Raw genomic sequence first — 23,174 nt, 5'->3', positions numbered from 1 at the left:
GCTCAACCATGAGTCCTGGGTCATCTGTCTCCTGTCAGTGAAGTTCAGCCTGACAGGCCTCAGGCACTCAAGAGGTCTGAACAAAGGCCTGTTCTCCTCAGAAGGGACTGTGGGCTGGCAGAAACCTGTTGCTCATCAAATCAGATAATTTATCTATCACATCAGAAACCTGAAGTGCAGGCAGGTGTGTGACTCTCCTACTATTCGTCTAAAGACACGGAACTCTGTATTCCATTCTATCTTGACTGAATTAAACCATCAAGAGGAGAAGCTAGAGTGACAGCAGCTATTATCAGGGCTAGTGGAGGGCCAGATTGGAGGTTAGGACAACATTGTGATTCTCTAAATTAATTTACAGAGGAACTCTGGTGTGTTTGTGTGGGGGTGGGGGGTGGGGAGGACAGGGGATGAGGGCACTGAGGGATTAAATTACGTTTGAAAAAGCACAAGTGCTGAGGTGAAGTAGTTTCTCTTCAAGAAGTAAAAATGCAAAGAACATGCTTCTCTGTCACTCCCAAAGTTTGACAATCCAAAAGAGCAGCAAAAACTAAGGTGAAACCCAAACACTATGGATTTATGCTCTGGCTTCATAGAAAAGCTGACAGTTTCCATCAGTTTTTTTTTTTTTCCTATCTGCAAGAAATATACTTAGTGAAATATCACTAAGCACAACTAGAATAATTTTGCCAAGATGATATCGGAGTTAGAAATAAGATTTCTGTTACTAAAAATTTAAATTTGCTATTTTTGTGGATATATTTTATCACATTTAAAGGAAGAGTTGGATTGCCTAAAAAAGATCAGTAATACTTTTTTTTTTTAAAGTAAACATACAATTTCTGGAGATTGTCACCTTTATTACAAAAACTAACATCTTATATGAATGAGGTAACATTTCAGAGGGTATTGGCAAAAATCAATTAAATCCTATATACACAATTCTGCTATGTGCAACATACAAATAAGTATGAATGAGAACAGATTTCTTACCATTCATTCCACATAGTTTGATATTGGAAGGGGGACCATAAATTCATCTATTAAGAGAAGAATGTCTTCCTATTTCTCTCCCTCACTTCCGCTTCCTTATCACCCTCATGAGGCCAAGTTCATTACATTCCACACACATATACACAAAGAAAATTCCATAACAGAAAATGATTTTTTAATTTGTTCATCCAAAGCACCTCACTTTGAAAGTGCTTTCACAAAGTCAATATCTGACCATATAGGATTTACTACTGCCTATCTCAAGAATAAATAGATTTTCCCTGTCTTCAGTGGAGCAAAGTCTTTTCTGCTGTGAAGTTCTCCTTGATTTTTCATCCCAATGTTGTCACCTCTCTTGTGCTACCATATATCTTGTTTGTTCTTCTCTATTGGCACTCACTGAAATAGATCATGCTAGCTCTTATTTCCCTCATAGAGATCTCTCTTCAGTTCTTTGGCTTTGTTTACCCCCCCCCCCCCCTGTAAGCTCCTCAGGAGCAAGAAATAAGTCTTGATGTGCTTTATATCCCCAGCACCTAGCATGATGCCAGGCACAAAACAGAACCTCATTAATAGGTGAAGAGTAAGGAACTATTCCAGCTGCAAAGCTCTAATGCACACCTTCCCAGGCTCCGTCAGTGTGTCCTGGTGTCACTGCATGTTATTTAAATCTCTCTGGCTGGTGACACCCAAGAAACAAACATATAATGCCTGGGCCTTATCCTTTTAGGAAGAAATGGGCCCTGGCCACGCTGCTGACAAAAACAGAGCTGTAGTGCTCTATGGCTCTCCAAGTGAGAGACTCCTAAGAGCCTCCTGCTGAGAAAGCCAAGGCTAGTAGCCATCCTGGCAGTCATTGTCATCTTGGTCCCCAGTGGGCTTGTTGTGCTGGGCATCTGCTGTCAGCTTCCTGCTTTCTCTCTCTGCCATCTTGGATTGACCCTCCTCTTCGCTGCTGGAAGTGCTCTCAGTGGAGCTGCTGTCTTCCTGGGACTGGCTGCCGCTGTTCCGGGAGTCACTGCCATCTTCTCCATCCTGCACAGACCTGCTCTCATCACTCTGGCTCTCATTGGAGGCGCTATGGGACTGGAGGCTCTCCTGGCTGGAGCTGCTGTCCACCCCAGTGGACTCCGAGCTGTCCTTCGAATCCCTAAGGGTCTCGTTGGAGTCACTATTGGCTGGCTCCTCCCTGGACCAACTTTTTGAGTCAGAGGGCAAGTTCAGGTTGTCCTCTTCACTGGACTGGCTCTTATCCCGGCCTTCCGAGTGACTGCCATCTGGGCTGTCTCCCCTGGACTCACTCACAGTACCCTCCTGGAACTCACTGCTGCTCTCTTGAGAGGGTGGGTCCCCCTCTTGGCTGGACTCACTGCTGGAGTTGGGGAGGCTCTGACTGTCTTCCTGGGACTGGCCTTCCTGGCTGTCTTCTGGGGAGTCACTCTCACTGTCTTCCCTGGACTGGCTAAGGCCAGACTCCCTGGAGTGGGAGCTTTCTGTGGAGTGGCTCTGGACTTGCTCCTCCAAAGTGTCAGCATCACCCAGCTCACCTCTAGCATCCTCCTGGGAAACACGGGACTTTCTGGGGAAGGGCCTGCTGGGATGCCCCACCGACTGGCTGTGGCCTGAGTCCCCAGGCCCCTTGTGTTCCTCACTGTTCCCTCTCAATTCCTTGGAATGGATGCTGGCACTGTCCACCCTGGAGTGGCTTCTCTCACTCCTAATGCTGTCTGGGTCGTCACTCTGCATTCCTTCATCGTCAAACTCTGCGCCATCTCCATGGCTGCTGTCCCCATCACTGATGCCACCCACCTGCTGCTCTTCGCTCTCACTGTCTTGAGTGGAGCTGCCTCCCCCTGGCCTGCTGTTCACCTCGCCCTCACTGTCAAGGTCCCTGCTCTCGCTGGTGGTGTCCTGGGTGCTGTCTTGCCTGGACTCAGTGCTATCAGTTGAGTCCTCTTCACTCCCAAGTACAGAGTCTGCTCCTTGTCCCTCTTCTGGTCCTGGACTATTGTCTTCCTCACTGAAGGTATCGTCTCCACTGTCATCTTCTTCATTGTCTTTGTCATCCCTTCCTCTGCTCCTGGAGAGGCCACCAACAGGTTGGTACTGAGACTCATGGTCACCAAGACCCTCCTCTGACTCGGTGCTGTCACTGAGGTCTTCGTTTGTCTGGAGTTTAGAGTGAAAAGACATGATCAGCACCCCAGGGCCTGGCTTAGAGGGGTAAACTATCTAGACTGTGTCTGTTCTGCTTTCCCTATGCCCTTCCTCTCCAACCATGGTTACTTTTGTCTTTTCTTTTTCTTTTCTTTTTTTTTTTTCTGGTCTCCAGGGTTACTGCTTGGGCTTGGTGCCTGCACTATGAATCCACTGCTCCTGGAGGCGATTTTTTCCCCTTTGTTGCCCTTGTTTATCATTATTGTTGTTGTTGTTGTTATTGTTATTGTTGTTGTCATTGCTGTCATTGTTGCTGGATAGGACAGGGAGAAGTGGAGAGAGGAGGGGAAGACAGAGAAGAGGAGAGAAAGATAGACACCTGCAGACCTGCTTCACCACGTGTGAAGCAGACCCCCCTCCCCCTCAGGTGGGGAGCTGGGGGCTCAAACTGGGATCCTTACGCCAGTCCTTGAGCCTCGTGCTCCACCATGGTTATTTTTGTTGCTCAATAATATCTGCACCAGAGTTTCCAGGGGAGAATGAGGATTAGAACTCAGCTGTTCCATTATCCATGGGCACAATTTACTCAGTATTGCTAAAGTTTTCTCTAGGGTTAAATAGACATATGCCATCCCCTCCACAGAGGACCTGCTACCCCAATTTGAGAGCTCAGAAGGCACTGAGGCAGTAAATTACAATACCCCCAGGGGAGGAAAAAGTGTGTCCCCCAAGTCTATGCTTATAAATATCTAGACTGTTACTCTCACTAAGCATTTGTCAGTGGAATTTTTTTTTTAAACCTAAAATTCATCTTCCCACTCTGTTAAATACAGAAAGCTCTGAGCCGAAGCTTCAGGGAGAAATCCTATCACTACAATCTTGGTAGCCTCATAAGATGAACTGGATAAAAATGATAGATCAATTAAGAAAGTAATAGCACATAGTCTTACAAAAAAAAATTTTTTAAAGAAAGTTTGTTTTTTATTCAGTCGGCTTTGCTCATCTCCAGGACTCCAGGAGGAGCTATTTAAAAGAGCACATCCTTACTAGAACTACAGTTCCCTAGGACTCCCTGTCTTTCCTTCAATAGGAGGCTGATATGCAGGAGGAAGTCACTAGGCCCAGCAAGTCATTCATTCTAGTGTTCCCACTGCCATTTGCCTGACTGGAGTCATTCCACCTGTCAAAGCAACATTCTAGACTGATGAGAGAGCTACTGGGCAAACGCTAGAAGAAGAAGAAGAGAGCTACTGTTTATCCAATGGAGTCTGTGATCATTTGTGTGGGTGCATGTGTGAGCACGTGCTTGTGTGTTTACAAACTAAGAGGAGAACTTCCAGCCACGTGTGTGTGTGTGTGTGTGTGTGTGTGTGTGTGTGTGTGTGTGTGTGTGTCCTGACCTTGGTGATAAACATAGAATGAACAACATCCCCACATCAAAATTTCCAGCTCCTTTTCCCTCCTCTTATTTTATGGAACCACTTAGTAAACATAACCAATGGTTAGGAAATAATATATTTAGGATGGTTTCTAGGTAATTTCACCCATCACCATTTCCTCCCACCCCTAAGAAGTCTGCAAAAGTAAAAAGGGGCCAGTTAAAGTTACCTGCTCCTCAGAGCTAAGTTTACTCTCTTCTGATGACTCACTGCTCTCCTAAAAGGAAAGAAGACAAGGTTTATTTTTCCTTTCTGCCATTTCCAAGGGCACGCAGGGGGGGGGGGGGTGTACAGAGACGGAGAGGGAGAGGGAGAGAGAGATGAGCTGTTTGTGGTTTGATTGACTACTTCCCAAATGACTCGTTCCCAAATGACTCGAGGTTATATGGAGAGTGTGAGAGTGACTTCATGAGGTGTTTATGACAAAAACATTTGAGACAGTTACCAGAGGTGGTGCTGGAGTCTGAGCCAGAGAACCCTGGGGGGGGGAAAAAGGAAAACCAGTTACTTGTTTGCAAATGGATGATGCTAGTGCAAATGTTTCGAATATGTTAGTTGTGTTTTTCTAGTTTCCTGACATGTATTTTCTATTTACCTATTTAGTGATGACATTTTGGTGAAATTGTTAAAAATTGACCCTAGGTCCACACTCCTAGAGGGTTAAAAAATAGGAAAGCTATCAGGGAAGGGGATGGAATATGGAGTTCTGGTGATGAGAACTGTGTGGAGTTGTACCCCTCTTATCCTATGGTTTTGTCAGTGTTTCCTTTTCATAAGTAAAAATTTTTTTTTTTAAATGAGTGTGAGAGAACTGGTGGCCTAAAAAGTTCTTGTAGCACAAAAGACCTAGATTTTTAGAATTCTGCTATTTCTCACAGATAAAATATACTTTAAAAAATATTTTATTTATTTATTCCCTTTTGTTGCTCTTGTTGTTTTATTGTTGTAGTTATTATTGTTGTTGTTATTGATGTCATTGTTGTTGGATAGGACAGAGAGGAATGGAGAGAGAAGGGGAAGACAGAGAGGGGGAGAGAAAGACAGGCACCTGCAGACCTGCTTCACCACCTGTGAAGTGACCCCCTTTCAGGTGAGGAGCCAGGGGCTTGAACCGTGATCCTTATGCCTGTCCTTGCGCATTGTGCCACGTGCGCTTAACCCGCTGCACTACCGCCCGACTCCCTAGATAAAATATACTTTCTTTGAAGCTGGTTACTCATACAAAGTTTAGAGGAAATGCAATGTAGGGGTAAGTGCATTGGACACAAGACCCAGGTTAAAGACTCAACTCATGGGTTTTGGTTTAAGTTTTGGTTTTGACAAGCAGCTGCCCTGGAACTAGTGCTGAGCCATAAGTGTTGCAGAAACCCTTTAACTCGGGTAATTTGGGATGATTAGACACTCTCTGTGAATTTGGACAATTGAGTTCACCTGTCTGTTGTCTGTTTCTTATTCATAAATTTAAAAATGAGCACCCACAGGATTGGTACAGAGATGACAGTTCCTGGGAATTCTCCCATGTGGTGGAAACTAGAGAAATAGTCCATTTTGAGAGAATTGTCTTTATAAAATTTAATCAGGGTCAAAATTGAATTTAAAAAGTCATTAAAACTCTCTTGTGGGGAGAATACAGATCCATGAAGGATGATAAATGACTTAGTGGGGGTTGTATTGTTAAATGGGAAACTGGGGAATGTTATACATGTACAAACTATTGTATTTACTGTTGAATGTAAAACATTAATTCCTCAATAAAGAAATAAAATAAAAAATTAAAAAAATAATAAAAAACCTCTCTTGAAGAGTTCAAGAGGTGGTACAGTGAGTAGGGCATGGGATTTATATACATGATGTCCTGAGTTCAATTACCAGCTTTCTGGCTTCTGGTTCTATATCAATCAATCAATCAATCTATCTATCTAATGTTAATAAATAAATAAAGAGCTTTAAAAAAAACTGTCCTGGAGCCAGGTGGTGGTACACCTAGTTAAGTGCACACATTACAGGCTACAAGGACCCAGGTTCAAGGTCCTGGTCCCCATCTGCAAGGAGAAAGCTTCACAAGTGGTGAAGTAGGGCTGCAGGTATCTCTGTCTCTCTCCCTCTCTGTCTCCCCATTCTCTCTCAGTTTCTCTCTGTCTCTATTCAATAATAAATAAATAACTGTTTTGAAACACATAAGGTCACCAGTATTGAAATCCAAAGCTAGTCTGAGGAGGTGGCATAGCTAGTGCTGCTCTCACCTCTCTTTATCCCCCCTTCTCTCTCTCATAAAATAAAGCAGTCCTTTCAAATGCAACATCTAACACTTAGAGTGGGAATTTTTCTCACTTCCTTTGATCTCACCCTTCTGGGTGAGCAGGATGAAGCCCCAAGCCCCATGTGACTCAAAGCCACTGAGCAAAAAGAGCAACAGATGTGAATACCCACATTGCCAAAGAGTGGGGTGAAGAGAGGAGCATCTGTCAATATGTCTTCAGCAAGCCTCCCACAAGGGAGGTCTATAATCCCTGAAGCCTTTGCCCTGTGTCATTGCAGACAAACACAATGACAACCCCTCTCCAGTTGGTTATTATGAAATTCAGGTGGGGATGGGAGCAAGGCTTTGGTACTTCTCTTAAGTCGAGGCTAGACTTGAGGATGTTTGTGGCACCCCCTGGGCATCTGGCTGAGTGACAAGGACACTAGCTGCTCAGTGAGGACTCTGTTGAAGGCTCCTATGCTAAAGCCTGTGTCTACTCTAGCCTCAGGCAGGGGCAAGGCTCCATGTCAGGCCTAACAGTTTCCTGTCACCCTCTACAGCTTAAGCCCTGGCTCTATCATATGCAAAAGCCAACAAACAATAAGTGATACAGTGAACAAAAGACTCTAATTGATTCCACATGCCCCCAAAACATGTGTCAGTACACCACATCCTTCCTCTACTGCAGTCCATTTTGCCCTTGCCTACTTCCTCTCACCCCTACCTCTCTTTAGCAAACCCAGTCTCCCTCAGACTAATTCTGAGAACTTGCGGGGCTGCCCCCTTCTAGTCCTGAGAGGACTAGACTAGAGGATGTGAATTCTGGAGTCAGAGTGGTCTAGGCTCCAAGCAGGATCTAACACTTACTAACCATAAAACCTAAGCAGACCAGGCTACTCAACTCTCTGTGACTCAGTGCTCTCAGTTATAGGATGAGAGCAAAATCCCACTGGATTGCTATGCAGACTTGAGAGACTTTTTACCCATAAAGTACACAGAACCGTAATGCCTAGCAATGCTTGGAACTGGTTGAGTGAGCAGTGACTGTGATATTCAGAGTCAATACTCAGTAAGACTTAGCTGCCATTCTGAGGACTCTGGTTCCTCTCTTCTCTCTTCTCACCTTCAGGGATGTCACTTCCTGAATATCACAGACCTCCACTGCAGCAGACCTCCAGTGCTCATCTCTATGGGCAGTTTTTGTCATTATCAACCACCTCCTTCACAGGCATTGTGAAATAGACCTCAGGAACAGGATGCTTTCTCACCAGACTATACTAGCTGGCTAGAATTTAAGCATTATGTGAACTAAGCTTCGTCTGTTTTTTTTTTTTTTAATATATTTTTAGGGCTGGGGAGACAGCATAATGGTTCTGCAAAACATTATTTTTACATGACATTGGCTTGCAATATTAGAAGATTTCACATCACAACTTTCCACAACTTCCATCAAGAGTTTATATGTTACAATGCTCAAGGATCCAGATTCAAGCCCCCCATTCCTACCTGAAGAAGGAAAGCTTCACATCTTTCTTTCTCCCTGTTCCCCCGACCCTCTCAATTTCTCTTGCTTTCTCTACCTAACAAATAAATGTATAAAATATAACTTAAAAATAAAGTCCTTAAAATAAATTCTCAGGGGCTGGCCAGTGGCACACCTAGTTGAGTGCACACATTACTATGAGCAAGGGTTCGAGCCCCTGCAGGAGGGAAGCTTCTTGAGTGGTAAAGTATGTCTACAGGTGTCTTTCTTTCTTTCTCTTCCTCTCAAACTCTCCTACCCTCTCTATGCTACCAAATAAAATAGAAGTAGATAAATAAATAAATAAAGGGAGTAAGTGGCCACCAGGAATAGTAGATTCAAAGCACCAGCACTGAGCCCCAGTGATAATCTTGGTGGTATTTAAAATAAATAAATAAACTTATGCCACTAGGCTTTCTTAAACAAACTAGAAATTATAACTTTCATTATCTACATTGTAGGTTATCAATGTGTTCATGAAATCATTAGCCATTTCAGCATTTAAAATGGGGCCACCTTGCTCTACTGACACAGATGAAAACCTTTGTATTCTTATTTCTACTCACCTTCCATTCTTTAGAGCTTTCATACTCAGTATTCTGGTACCTGGCCACCTGTAAAGTTTAATAGACATGGTCAGCCCAGGGTAATTGTCAAAGCAGCATCCATGAATGAACACTTTACATTCTCTGGAGTATGCTACAGATGCCAGCAGAATTGCTGGAAGTCTGACTGAAAGATATTGGGATGCCCCTCACCTAAATGAAGCTAGTCTAGGGGCCAGCTTCTGCTCCCAGTGGAGTGCACACATTACCATGCACAAGGATCTAGGTTCAAGAACTTGTTCCCCACCTTCAGGAGGGGAGTTTCATGAGTAGTGACGCAATGCTGTAGGTATTTCTCTTTCTTCCTACCTCCAACTTCCCTCTCAATTTCTTTCTACTTCTATCAAAAAGAAAGAAAAAAAAAAAGAAAAAGTAAAAGACCACCATGAGTAGTGGATTTGTGTATAGGCCCTGAGCTCCACTGATAACCCTGGTGGAAAAAAAAAAAAAAAGAATATCATTCCAGAGAGTCAAGACCAAGGTACAATCTAGAATTGACATTTCCAGCAAAGCCCTGGCTGAATCTGAGACTGCTATCCAGGGAGGACACTTTGAGAACCACCGCTCACGAGCAAGAAAAATAATGAGAAACACAACTATTGGCATAATAAATCAAAACTCATATTTTAAAGAAAACAGCTTCTGATGCAAATACCACCTTCATTTGACACGAAGATACCAGATACCTTAGCCTGTAGCCAGTGAAAATTACAGGGTTTTAGATATAATGTTTGTCACCACCCCTACCACCCCCTTTCATACGTCTACCCTGATACTTAACCGGGAGAGCACAGGACAGTCCCCACAGAAGCAGGAGCAAGACACTGGTCCTCATAGCCAGATGTGGCATGCCTCCCTGTGATGAAGGACAGGAAACGTCTTCTTCTCTGTGGAAAAAAAAAAAAAGAGGGTCAACATTTTCGCGTCTCCTTCCTATTCAAAGGAATTGTTCATCCCAATATCCATCAGCTGATGGATGGAGAAACCAAAGGTACTATTTATGTCAAATGAAGTACCAGTCATATGGCTGACAACATATACATATACTACATTTACATATGGCTCAAATGCATATTACAGTTTTGTTTTGTCTTTACTGGGGCTTTGTCACTCTGACTTGACGTGACCTTTTTAGACAGAAAGACAGAGACAGAGAGGGAAAAACACCACAGCACTGAAACTTCCTCTAGTGTGGCGAGGGCAGGTCCACAGCTGAGTCATGTACATGACAAAGCATGAGCCCTGTCCAGGTGAGTTCTCTCGCTGGCTCTTGTACAGGAATTTTTATTTTATTTATTTACTTGTTTGTTGCCATCAGGGTTATTGTTATTGCTAGTGCCTGGTGCCAGCACTACAAATCCAATGCTCTTGGTAGCCTTTTTTCCTTTCTAGTTTTTATTTGACAAGACAGAGAGAAAATGAGAGAGCAAGGAGAGAAACAGACATCTGCAGACTTGCTTCACCAGTCATGAAGCATGCCCCTGTAGGTGGAGAGTGAAGGCTCGAACCTGGGTCCTCCTTGCACATGGTTAATGTGTGTGCTCAACTGGGTACACCACTGCCCGGCCCCCAAGGAATTTTAAAAACATTGTACTCAATGAAAGAAGCCAGATGGACACAAAAGATGGCGATGATTCCACTCCTATGAGTTTCCCAAGTAGGCAAATGTATAGAGTCAAAAAGCAGCTAAAATGCAGGGCAAATATGCTGACCCATCCTAAGAAAGACAAAAAAGAAAGAAAAGTATACATCGTTGATTCCACTTACAAGACAGGGCATTTGCCTTCACACTTGTGCACTCACACGCACATGTGTCTTGCCACATCCATTTTGCTTTGCCTTTTTTCCTCTTAGTCTGTAAGAGATGCCCTACAGAAATGGTCATAGTACAGCTCCCAAACGTTCTTCGCATCTACCAGGCTGTGCTTAGCCATATGTCATCCATGATCAGACCAGCCTCCAAGTCCTGAAGAATCTGGAGTAAGACTCATGCCTAAAGTATATTTGTGAATCCTGAGATCCTCCTACCAAGTCAAACCACCTTGTGCCAGAGGGTGGCTTCATTTCACACTTGGAGGATGGGTGGTGTGGAGAACAATATGTTCTGCATTTAAAAATAGATGTGCTAGATGCTGGCGTAGAAAAGTTAAGTAACTGAATTAAAGAGCAAATAATCTGCCCTGCATTCAGAAACCCAAACAAGTGGCTTCCCTGAGAGCCTTGTCAGGTGGACTGCCCTTTGCTTTGTGATAAACTCTGCAGTTATAACTCAAGTTTCACTGTCATTGATTTCTTTTTCAATTGTGTATATGTTATGTAAAAGGACCCAGGTTGTCAAGGAGAGTGCTCTGCAGAGGACTTCACAGGGATGTGAGAAATTGTACCTGTGTGTCAACAGTTGCACTGTAAACTATTAATCCCTCCAACAATTAAAAAAAAATAATATTTATGAAGAGAGAGAAAAAAACAATAAGGTTTAAGCCAGTGATTCTCAGCCCTGGTGCTATATGAGTGTTATCAGAGGATATTTAAAAACATACACACAAACTCCCATCACAGAGCCATAATGCACTTTATTTTTTTTTAATTTTTTAATATTTATCTATTTATTTATTCCCTTTTGTTGCCCTTGTGGTTTTTGTTGTTGTTGTTGTCGTCATTGTTGGATAGGACAGAGAGAAATGGAGAGAGGGGAGGAAGACAGAGGGGGAGAAAGACAGACACCTGCAGACCTGGTTCGCCACCTGTGAAGTGACTCCTCTGCAGGTGGAGAGCTGGGGCTTGAACTGGGATCCTTATGCCGGTCCTTGAGCTTTGTGCTACAAGCATAACCCACTGCACTACCGTCTGACTTCCTATAACACACTTTAATAGGGGTGGACACATGGACACAGGCATAGGTTTGTTTCCAAGTGATTTTGACCTCTGATCAAAGCCATAAGAGCACATGGCTCAAGCCTGGGGAGTCAGCATAATGGTTTTGCAAAAACACTTTCATGCCTGAGCCCCCAAGGTCCCTAGCACCACCATAAGCCAGAGCTGAGCATTGCTCTGATTAAAAAAAAAAAAAATTGATGTAGTCCCATTGGTTTGTTTCTGCTTTAGTCTTCCTTGCAATTGGGTTTGATTCATCAAAGATATCTTTGAGGTGTAGTTGGGAAACTGTTTTACCAATGTTTTCCTCTAAGTATTTGATAGTTTCTGGTCTAACATCCAGGTCTTTGATCCATTTGGAGTTGTTTTTTGAAATATGTACCTGAAAGCAGAAGTACACTAGAGTTTGCAGTGAGTACCCCCCTAACACTTCCTCTCCACTATTCCAAGCTTTGGGTCCATGATTGCTCAACAATTTGTTTGGCTGCGTATGTTAACTCTCTTTGCAGTCACCAGGTTCCAGATGTCATCAGGATGCCGGCCAGGCTTCCCTGGACTGAAGACCCCACCAATGTGTCCTGGAGCTCTGCTTCCCCAGAGACCCACCCTACTAGGGAAAGAGAGAGGCAGACTGGGAGTATGGACCGACCAGTCAACGCCCATGTTCAGCGGGGAAGCAATTACAGAAGCCAGACCTTCTACCTTCTGCAACCCACAATGACCCTGGGTCCATGCTCCCAGAGGGATAGAGAATGGGAAAGCTATCAGGGGAGGGGGTGGGATATAGAGATTGGGTGATGGGAATTGTGTGGAGTTGTACCCCTCCTACCCTATGGTTTTGTTAATTAATCCTTTCTTAAATAAAAAAGAAAAAAAAGAAAGAAAGAAAGAAAGAAAGAAAGAAAGAAAGAAAGAAAGAAAGAAAGGAACACCACTCAGTACTCTCTGAAGATGCTGAATAACTCTGACAGACTGGGCTCCAGAAGTCATCTGACCTTGGCTTTAATGTATTCAAGAAAGTAATAGTATTCTTAAGGTAAGGAGATAAAGAATGTTCCTACAATTCAAATGGCAAACAGAACCTCTGTCTGCTCTGACATCTCACACTATCTCTCTTCAAGATGATTATTCATCCTTCTTAGCTGCCCATGCATTTTATTTTTCTTTCCAAGAGTTACTGGGACTCTGTGCCTGCACAACTCCACATTCTTGGTGGTACTTTTCTTTTTCTTATAGAGGATGAGAAATAGAGAGGGAGAGGCAAAGAGAAGCAGAGACACCTGCAGTGTTGCTCCACTGCTCTTGAAGCTTTTTCCTTGCAGAAGGGGGCCAGGAGCTTAACCCCCCTGGGTCCTCTTCCTTGGCAACATGTGCACTGTGCACTCTGCTGGGTGGCCCACCACTCAGCTCCTATTTCTCGTTGTTCAAATCAAAAGAAAAAAAGATATGAAAATGCTCAGCTGCAACTAAAACCAGCCTAATGACACAAAAAGTGCTCCTAAAAGAAACCATAATACCTCATCTCCAAAAATACACCTTTCATATTATTATTATTATTATTTTAACTGAAAGCATTTGTTTTCACACAAGTGAAAACAAAGAGACAAAACTCAACACTTGAAACCCCCCCCTCCCTGGACCAGGAAGAAGGAAGACAATCTTAAACTTGATTGGGGGAATGAAGGCTGAGGTAAATCAGTACTAAGCAACTATCTGAAGCTAGCCCTTGTCCTCCCAGTCACTTGCTCACGGTTTCCAGCCCCCAGCCCATGCCCTTTTGCTTGTTCATTCTTCACAAGTATATTCAATAGTTTCACTTATTTAAGTAGAATAAAAACTTCCTGCTCTGGTGACTTCTTCAGATCTTCATCCTTTTATAAAATTTTCCACTTGAAGGTAAAATTTTAATAAAATCTGTATGTCTGTAAGCTGGGTGGTGTCTTGCTGGTAGAGCACATGTGTTCCCATGCATGAGGACCCAGGTTCAAATCTCCAGCCTCCACCTGCAGGGAGGAGTTTCACAGATGGTAGAGTAGTGCTGCAAATGTCTCTCTGTCTCTCTCTCTCTTCCCTTCCCCCCCTTTCTTTATTCTTTTTGACTCTCACCTCTATCAAAATGAGAGAGAAAGGGAGAAATGGTCATAGGGAATGTTGGAGTCATAAAGGCACCAAGCCCAGTGAGATAGCTAAAATAAAACTTGTATGTTTGTTCCTGTTAAGCTATTTTATGTCAGTTTAATTTTGAAACCCAGAAGGACACTCTAAGAAAACATGGGCATCATAATAAAAACATTTTTTTTATTTCCCAAGTTCATTTTTCAAAGTTATCTTCATATATTTATTGGATAGAGATAGCCAGAAATTGAGAGGAAAGGGGGGCGATAGAGAAGGAGAGAGACAGAGCGATACCTGCTGCCCTGCTTTACCACTCATGAAGCTTTCACCCTGCAGGTGGGGACCAGGAGTTTGAACCCAGGTTCTTGCACACAGTAATGTATGCACTTAACCAGGTGCACCACTGCCCAGTCCTTCAAGTTCATTTTTAAAAATATTTTATTTATTTATTAATGAGAAGGATAGGAGAAAGAATCAGACATCACTCTGGTACATGTACTACCAGGGATTGAACTTAAGACCTCATGCTTGAGAGACCAATGTTTTATCCACTGTGCCACCTCCCGGACCACTCAAGTTCATTTTTAAAGGAAAGAATACTTTACCTAAAATATGGTTCTCTCAAAGTACCTGCATGCCAAAGTCAAATGAAAATTATTTGCAAAGTGAAATTTCAGTACACCTATAATTATTCTTACATGTAGTAGCGACAACAGGGTGATAATCTCATGAAGTGCTGAAAACCAGCGAATATACTAGACTTGATAAGAGACCAATGAGTATGGATGTCTCCTCTTGTATTTTCTTATGCCTCCCTAGTATCTAATAATTATTTTGGACAAAAAAAAAAAAGCCTGAAGAGATGCTGTACACTGATGAATACTGTTGCTGCTGTTTACAAAGAAACTGTGGTTCAAGATTTTTTGGGGACGGAACATTAAGAGTCAAAAGAAAGATGCACGGATTTACTCATTATTCTAGAAATACCTTTTGGTACCTTGACCTCAAGCAGTAATTTTCAGAATGGCAGTCAAATAAGAGACCCCTCTGGTCCTGAGAGCTGAAACAGCCTTACAAAGAGTCTAGTCCACTGCCTTAGACAAATGAAAATCAGATCCAAAGCCTTGCACTAGGTTCTTATTTGTATTTTATAAGATTAACTATACTTTCTTGAAGTATAAATCCAAATGAGAGATAACAAACATTTTTTGTTAACTTTATCTTCCAGTCTAAAAATATCAAAAGTAAACATAAAATGACCTGGGACCCCAGGCTACTCTTCAGTGAGTGGTGGAGCTCATTGCTGCATGTACTTGCTATCATTCTAGTTTTTTAAAGAGATATCAATTTTCTTTTCTAAATATTTTATTTATTTATTAGTGGATAGATACAAATTGAATTTATTAGTGGATAGAGACAAATAGCGAAATTGAAAGGGGAGGGGGAGAAAGGGAGAGACAGAGATACCTGCAGCCCTGCTTCACCACTAGTGAAACTTTCCCCTTACAAGTGAGGATCAAGGACTTCAACCTGCATTCTTGTGCACTATAACGTGGGGGCCACTGCCTGGCCCCCTTGCTGGCTCTATAACAGCATGGGGAAAAAAACCCACAAAAAGACCGCCCACCCTGAGCCCCACTGCTCTGGAAGGCAAAGGACATATGAAGACTTTCAGGCTCCCTGAATTGTCTCCCCAGAGTTGACAAGATACAAAATGTTTGGGATAAGAGAAAGAAATTGCAGTCTCCTCTCTGCCGTCCCCGCCCCCCTCCACATGTAAACCTCAATTGTAGCCAGAACTTTTTGGTATTCTCAAAAAAAGAAACTTGTTCCAGAATTTCCACAAAGAAAAAGTTCAGTCAGAAAATACATCATCTTGGGCTACTTCACATAGATAGTGGGCTGCTTTTGCCATGTGTGAGACCTAAGTTCAAGTCTGGCCCCATCACATTGAAGGAAGCTTCAGCGCTGTGCAGATATAGCTGAATCTTCTTTAATATAAATGAATTAAATAAACCAAAAGAAGGGGGGGAAACTACAGGTTCACTTTATCATTTAATTTGCTTACTTTTGACTCAGTGTTTTTATACTTAGTAATTCTAACGCACCAGGTATCACTCATCAGCAATCAGTAGGTTTCTAGTCAATCTATTGAATGAGCTACTCTTGTAGGTGCCGAGCAGACTACAATGTGTAGTACTACTAATAACATGCTATTTTCCAAAAGTCACCTTCATTAGCTAAAGTTATTTTTATTACCATGAGGGTTAGCGCTAGGACTCAGTGCTTGTGAATACCTCCCCCACCTTTATTTTTGATAGGACAGAGAGAAATTGAAAGGAGAGAGACAGATAAAGAGGAAGAGAGACACCTGCATTATTTACTCCACTGCTCATGAAGCTTCCCCCCTGCCACTGGAGAGTGGGAGCTTGAACCCAGGTCCTTGCCCATGGTAACGTGTGTGTGGGCTCATCTTGGTGCACAACTGCCTAGCCCCCTCATTAACTAAGTTATTAAGTATTGCTACTTGCAAATGAAATAGAATTTTCCTGGCACATGCATTCTACCAGGAGTTCAAAGAATCAAACACACGAATCAATAAAAATGTCTACTTCTTCCATTATAATACCTCAAAGTCAGTTGTGTCAAAGCCCAGTGTCACCACCTTCAACTTCAGTGATATAGTGCTATGGAACCCTCAAATTAAATGTGACTTGGGAAGGCCTCTCACAAATGAGACACACCTGTTCCCATCACCGCTTTGAAGCTGGTAAATGGATTGGTGCCCTTTAGAGGATTGTTTGTTCACATGGTTTTGACCACCAGTCAAAGTGTGATGATCATCACGGCCCCCAATCAAACAGGGAGCTGGCTCACTAGATGCCATTGTTCCTGAGGGCAGGGAGTTGGCAATAGTGTTGCAAAACATGGACTCCTTTAACCATTGTGCAAAATGCATTGCCTGGGCAGTGCTCCCCTCTCTGCAACGGAAGATGGACTTGATATCTGCGAAGAAGTGGAGCAAAATGCTCCTCATAAAAATGCAGGAGTATACATATACCTAAGTCTTATAAAAAGACTTCTTTAAGAACTGTATCATTCCACACTTACTCAATTCTGACTGTATTCATGACATCATGTTGATATGAAGCACCCAGGTAAGCAATACCAACACACTGTGTTGCTCAAGCCCTTGGTTTATCTCAGTGGCCCCAACATCTTGTTTTAGTTCCCTGGTTCATAATAAACATCATTGATGCTGATGCTATATAGATAACAGCTTTAGATGCTTTTTGAACTAAAAAAAAAAAAAAAAAAAAAACCCTAATTTGAAAGACCTTCCAGGCTAGGTCAGATTATTTCACAATGTCTTATAAACCATCTATATCACAATAACTATAAAATCTAAAGATTAAAAGCTTATTTCTAAGGAGCCATGTGGTAGCACACTTGGTAGAGCAGAGAAGTTGCAGTGTGTGAGGACTCAGGTTCAGGCCCCTGATCCCACCTATAGGGGGAAGCTTCATGAGTATTATAGCAGTGTTGCAAGTGACTTTCTTTCTCTGTCTCTATCACCCCCTTTCCTTCTTGATTTCTCCGTCTCTATTCAATAAATAAATAAATATTTTTTAAAGTGTGTTTTGCTAATTAAAGATAAACTTCAAAATGGCCTTCTGCCTGCCTCCTGTTCTGTAAAGTTTCCCTTTTAGAAGTACTATGCAGAGATCTAATTAAGACATTACCAAGGAAAATATCCAACCTTTCCAAGTTCACACACCATTAGAATATCATTATTAATTATTATTATTAATAATCATTATTAATTGCATAAGGAACAGGCACAAAAAGTGAGAAACTTTTTTAACCTAAGGTACGGTTCCTCCCATCTTCTTCCTAGTGAAATAATGCTAGTCAACACACATATTTAATGCTTTTCAAAACAACACAAAGAAGTCACACACATTAAAAAAAAAAAAGATTCTTACCCTCTTCAGTTCACAAAGACTTTTCCCCCCAAAGTCTTCAGCAATCAGTCTGAAGTTCTCACTTGACAGAAGGAACCTGTGCCCAGTGAAGCCACTCTTGTATTGATGTTCTGGCCACTTCTCTGATAGGGCAGGAATTTAAACTCTGCTTCAGCTACTCAGAACCAATCACACTTAGGCTGGTGGGGAGTGACATCACACGGTGTCTCAGGGACTCCAGTCCACCCACACTTCCTCTACTTGAAGAGGCAGAACTTCCCTAAAAAGCTTTTGTGGTTCCCCAAATGACTAGACTAGTTTCCATTAAATTGAAGATCTTCCAAAAGCTTTATTTTGATTTCTAAATATATGTCATTCACATCCATGTAGGCTTATGAACATTATAAACAATGACAATGTCCCTCACCCACTGACAGATCCCAGTAGACATGAGGGTGGGAAAGGGAGAAGCAGGGGTGGGGAGGAAGCTTCCGCCCATGTCCACTTCCAGGTAGTATGTCAAGCTGCTGAAATGCTGGATTTGCTTTGACAGTCAATGTTGAAAAGATTGACTTGTATTCTTTCTTTTGTTAAAAAAATATTTATTATTCCCTTTTGTTGCCCTTGTTGTTTTTATTGTTGTTGTTATTATTGTTGTTGTTATTGATGTTGTTGGATAGGACAGAGAGAAATGGAGAGAGGAGAGGAAGACAGAGAAGAGGAGAGAAAGATAGACACGTGCAGACCTGCTTCACTGCCTGTGAAGTGACTCCCCTGCAGATGGGGAGCCAGGGGCTGGAACCAGGATCCTTACGCAGGTCCTTGCCCTTTGCGCCATCTGCGCTTAACCTGCTATGCTACGGCCCGACTCCTTCTAGCTTGTATTTTTTCAGCTTTCATCTTCTCACACCCTCTATTACTCACTTCCATAGTCTCTCATCTCTCTACCCTCATATACACAAAGGTCCTCAGTTCTTGGGGCCAGATGATGGCACACCTGGTCAAGCACACAGGGCCTGGGTTCAAGTTACCAGTTCAAGTTCCCAGACTCCACCTGCAAGGGAGGAAGCTTCACAAGTGGTGAAGAAGATCTGTAGGTCTCTCTCCCTCTCTCTTTCTACCTCCCTACCTCCTACTTCCCTCTCAATTGTTCTCTGTCTCCACCCAATAAATAAAAAATAGATTAAAATTTGAATGAATTTTTTTTAAGTTCTAAGTTCTTACTAACCGAATAAAGTAACCACTTAGCAAAATCTGGGATGATGGACATATTAAAACACTTTACTAAGAGACTTTTACTTTCAATGAAAAAATGGTTAAAATCTGACACAAAAACAATTAAAATTTAATATTTCATCATTCCCACCATCATTTGCCCTGTTTTGGTTTTAACTCATTTACTCTTTTGAATCAAAATAACATTAAGGGGAAGACTCTCTGGGGGGAGCAGAGTGATGGGGGAATTCCAGACAAACTAGTTTACAAGAACTCTGCTGTCACTCAAAAGGCAACAGCAAGATTGGAACAAACTGACCAGGACTCCTTGGGGGAGCAGGGGAGGTCACTGTAGGGACAGCAATGGAAGCTGAGGCCTCTCCAGAAGTGCCCTGAACAGCTGGTTCTTACCTGTTAAGTCAATGGAATCTCCATTCCCTGACAGCGAGATGTTTATTGTATTTGCTGGTATGTAACTAGTGCTGTCATGAGTTCAACAGTTCCTGGACCATAAAAAGCACTCAGCAGATACATTCATGAATGGCTGCATTGAGTAGATTTAAAATGAGTCAGATTATTAGTTTGTCTGCAGTACCCACATGATTTTACCTGAATGTTGTGATAAACAGAAATTTATATTGACTCTTTGACCAACCTATATCTAAATAACTCATAAGCCAACTCTATCCAGATTCTTCACATACTCACTCAGTGTGAACTGGGGTGTGTCAAAGAGTAGAAAAACGAGGAGGCTGTTTTTACATAAGGGCTGATTAGAAAACACAAGTTCATATGGGGAAGCTACAGATTTCCTGTCCTCAGTTCTGGCTCTGAATTATACTCCTTGGTGGTTTCATAGGCTCTGACTGAGGTCTATATTGGAAGAACCTTGTAATCTTGTGCAGAGTAGATTCTGGGAAGATTCTGGTGGTGGGCAGGACAGAACATTGTTTTAGAATCTCTCCAAGTTCCTCACAAGAGAACAGAGTAACTAGATAACAAAAACTGTGGTAAACATTTACAATATAACTAGATACTTTCAGTTGCCTATCATTTTGTAAGTCACTTTAACATTTTGTACCTGAAAACAATAGACAGATAGACATGTCATTAGAGCTTTTTTTTTTCTTTTTTCTTTTTTTGAGCCACTTGCTCTGGGAACTCAGAGCTAATCCAACACTCAAGAGACCTCTCTCCTGTGGCTGCTGTCTGGAGGTTCAGCAGGAACTGTCATCATCTACACCTTGGTTCTTCTTGACATGACTTCCCTAAGAACTGCCACCAAATGGCACTTTTCCTACATTCTATTGATCAAAAGAGTCACTGGTTCATCCCAGATTTGGAGGGAAAGTATAGACTTACTTTTAAAAAATATTTTTTTATTAGTGATTTAATAATGATTGACAAGATTGTGGTGTAAGAGAAGTACAATTCTATATAATACCCACTGCCAGAGTTCTGTGTACTATCACTTCCACTGGAAGATTTCCTCTTTTTTTATCTCTCTGGGAGTATGGACCAACGATTTTATTTTAGGGAGGGGGCAACAGAAAGAGAAGTTTATTACACTGGTGGGGCCAGAACCAGAGAAAGTGCTCAGTCCTAAACCTTGGGTTAAACTGCCTTTTACAGTCTATTCCAAGTCTATAAGCACAAGCAAGCAAACAAGGAAGTACAGAAGCAAAATTCAAAGCAGTTAGCTCCTTTTTTTTTTTTCTCTCTGCAGGTGGGGACCTGGGGCTTGAACCTGGGTCTTTGTATATTGTAACATATGCATTCAACAGCTGTGCCACCACCTGGACCTGATATTGATTTTTCCATTCTTTTACTTATCGTTTTAAATTTAAATGCTGTCTGTGCTCATGGAATTCTTGAAGATGGTTAGCTCTTACAACTTCAGGAGATTTTGCAACCCACCACCATAAATAACAATGACATTTTCAAGTAACAGGTATAATGTTTAGGGGATGAAATATTTCTTTTGTAAATTATTTTATTAGTGATTTAATAGTGATTGACAAGATTGTGGGATAAGAGGCGTACAATTCCATATAATTTCCATCACCAGAGTTCCATATCCCATCCCCTCCATTGGAAGCTTCCCAATTCTTGATTCCTCTGGGAGTATGGACCAAAATTCTTGATGGGGTGCAGAATGTGGGAGGTCTGGCATCTGTAATTGCTTCTCCACTGGACATGAATGTTGAGTGGTTGATCTATACACCCAGCCTGTTTCTATCTTTCCATAATGGGGAAGAACTCTGGGAAGGTGGGGTTTCAGGTCACATTGGTGAGGTTGTCTGCCCAGAGAAGTCAGGTTGGGATGGGCATAGATAGCATAGGCAGGGGTAGATAGCATAATGGTTATGCAAACAAACTCTCATGCCTGAGGCTCTGGAGTCCAAGGTTTAATCCTTGGACCAACCATAAGCCAGAACTGAGTAGTGTTCTGGAAGAAAAAAAAATCAGAGAAGTCAGGTTAGCTTCATGGTAGTGTCTGCAACTCAGTGGTTGAAAGGTGGTAAGATATAAAGCAGGATAAATTGTTTAATTATCAGGAACCTAAAGGCAAGAATATAGCAGATTAGATTTGGGGTCTTCTTCGGTGCCCTACTCCAAATTCAGTCAACTCCTGCTTTGAATTTCCCTTTCTGTTCTTCTTTCTCAACTTCTGTTTATGAGTGGGATCATCCCTGGGTGGAGGGTGAGGGTGAATGTTCAGCTTCATGGGGTGGGGGAGGGTAGGGGATGAGACACAGTCTTTTGGTGGTGGGAATGGTGTTTATGTACACTCTTATCAATTTGTAGTCATATAAATCACTATTTAATTAATATGAAAGGGGAAAATTGATTGAATATCTCAAACTTTTTAAAGCACAGACTGAGTCTTTTTAATACATAGGCTGAGTCTTTGATATGTTGACTCTCTTAAAAGCTTAGTCCAGGGAGAACTGGTGGCATAGCTATATGCAAACAATGTCAAAGGACATGAAATATGCTGAGGGTGTGTATGATACAGCAAATCCTAACAAAGGGATTCTTCAAAGTTAACCCAATTGCCAAACAATGTGATTACTGCAATAACTATCTATTGACTTCTTAAACCCAAAGACAACAGGAATCTCCTGCTTCGTCTATAGAGCCCATGTTTCTCCCAATCCTGGAACCTCTAGGGTGGGGCTCACTTCCCTCCATGCTTCTCTCAAGTCAGGCCAAATAATATTGCATCCACTGATTCCAACCTAATCAATGCAATGAGTACCATCTCAGCATGTTTCACCTCAGACTGTGTACAGAGACATCAGGCATGGATTGCCAACCCTTCACACTCATCACTCGGGTGAGACCTTTTCTTTCATGGTAGTCTCTAATTCCATTCCAGGAGGTTCACTTCCGAACAAAGTCCCAAAACCCAGATATAGGCCAGGTCCCATAGGAGCATATGTTCACATGTATCTATAAATTAGGGCAAAATATATACCTGCAAGCAAAAATACACAATAGTCTTTAGTGAGTCAGTATCAAGTTCATAATGAAGTAGTATCTAATTAGACTTAGATACCCTCCTCACCTACTTCCTATTATAAGTTCTCTCACTCACTCCAAAACTAACAAAAGCAAGGACTAGCAAAACAAGGACTGCAAAAGCTGAATAAGGGCAAGAGACTGGCATACTTTAATGATGACTCTTTAGTCACTATCAGGCCATTCCACCATCTGGGGCCCTAATTGGGGAGTCTTGAGTCTCCCAAACAGACTTGATGGGCCTAGACCTCAAATAAATCCCTCTCTCCCTTGTTTCCGGTCATCTCTATCAGGAACAATAAAATAGACCCCTTTGTGGGCTCCCATAGGACCTTGCCCTCAACCTGGATCAACAATGGTAGAGAATGTTCCATCCTCTGAAGGGAGGATGGACAACATACTCTATGATATACCTGAGGAAGATGGGTGGATACTGGGGCATCTTGGAATGTTCCTACTCATGACCACAGAATGTGAGCTCAGATCTAGAGGGATATAGAGGTCACACAGGCTCCTAAGCTAATT

At 42.2% G+C, this 23,174-nt stretch overlaps 1 protein-coding gene across 2 annotated transcripts; it reads right to left on the bottom strand.

The window, feature by feature from the left end:
- Positions 1 to 844: 844 nt before the first annotated feature.
- Positions 845 to 18,210, bottom strand: DMP1 (dentin matrix acidic phosphoprotein 1). 2 transcript variants are annotated; one of them, XM_060188601.1, is made up of 5 exons: positions 17,931 to 18,210; positions 9,737 to 9,842; positions 8,917 to 8,964; positions 4,756 to 4,803; positions 845 to 3,159 (listed from the first exon to the last, which is right to left on the bottom strand). In XM_060188601.1, the coding sequence occupies exons 2-5, from the start codon at positions 9,803 to 9,805 to the stop codon at positions 1,825 to 1,827; spliced, it is 1,500 nt and encodes a 499-aa protein (XP_060044584.1). In that variant the 5' UTR covers positions 9,806 to 9,842; positions 17,931 to 18,210; the 3' UTR covers positions 845 to 1,824. The 2 variants fall into 2 exon arrangements, with proteins under 2 accessions (XP_060044584.1, XP_060044585.1); XM_060188602.1 differs by lacking the exon at positions 4,756 to 4,803.
- Positions 18,211 to 23,174: the final 4,964 nt, after the last annotated feature.

This window comes from Erinaceus europaeus, chromosome 3 (genome assembly GCF_950295315.1).
Source record: "Erinaceus europaeus chromosome 3, mEriEur2.1, whole genome shotgun sequence".
Classification (NCBI taxonomy): domain Eukaryota; kingdom Metazoa; phylum Chordata; class Mammalia; order Eulipotyphla; family Erinaceidae; genus Erinaceus; species Erinaceus europaeus.
This window is presented reverse-complemented; position numbering and strand designations above follow the sequence as displayed.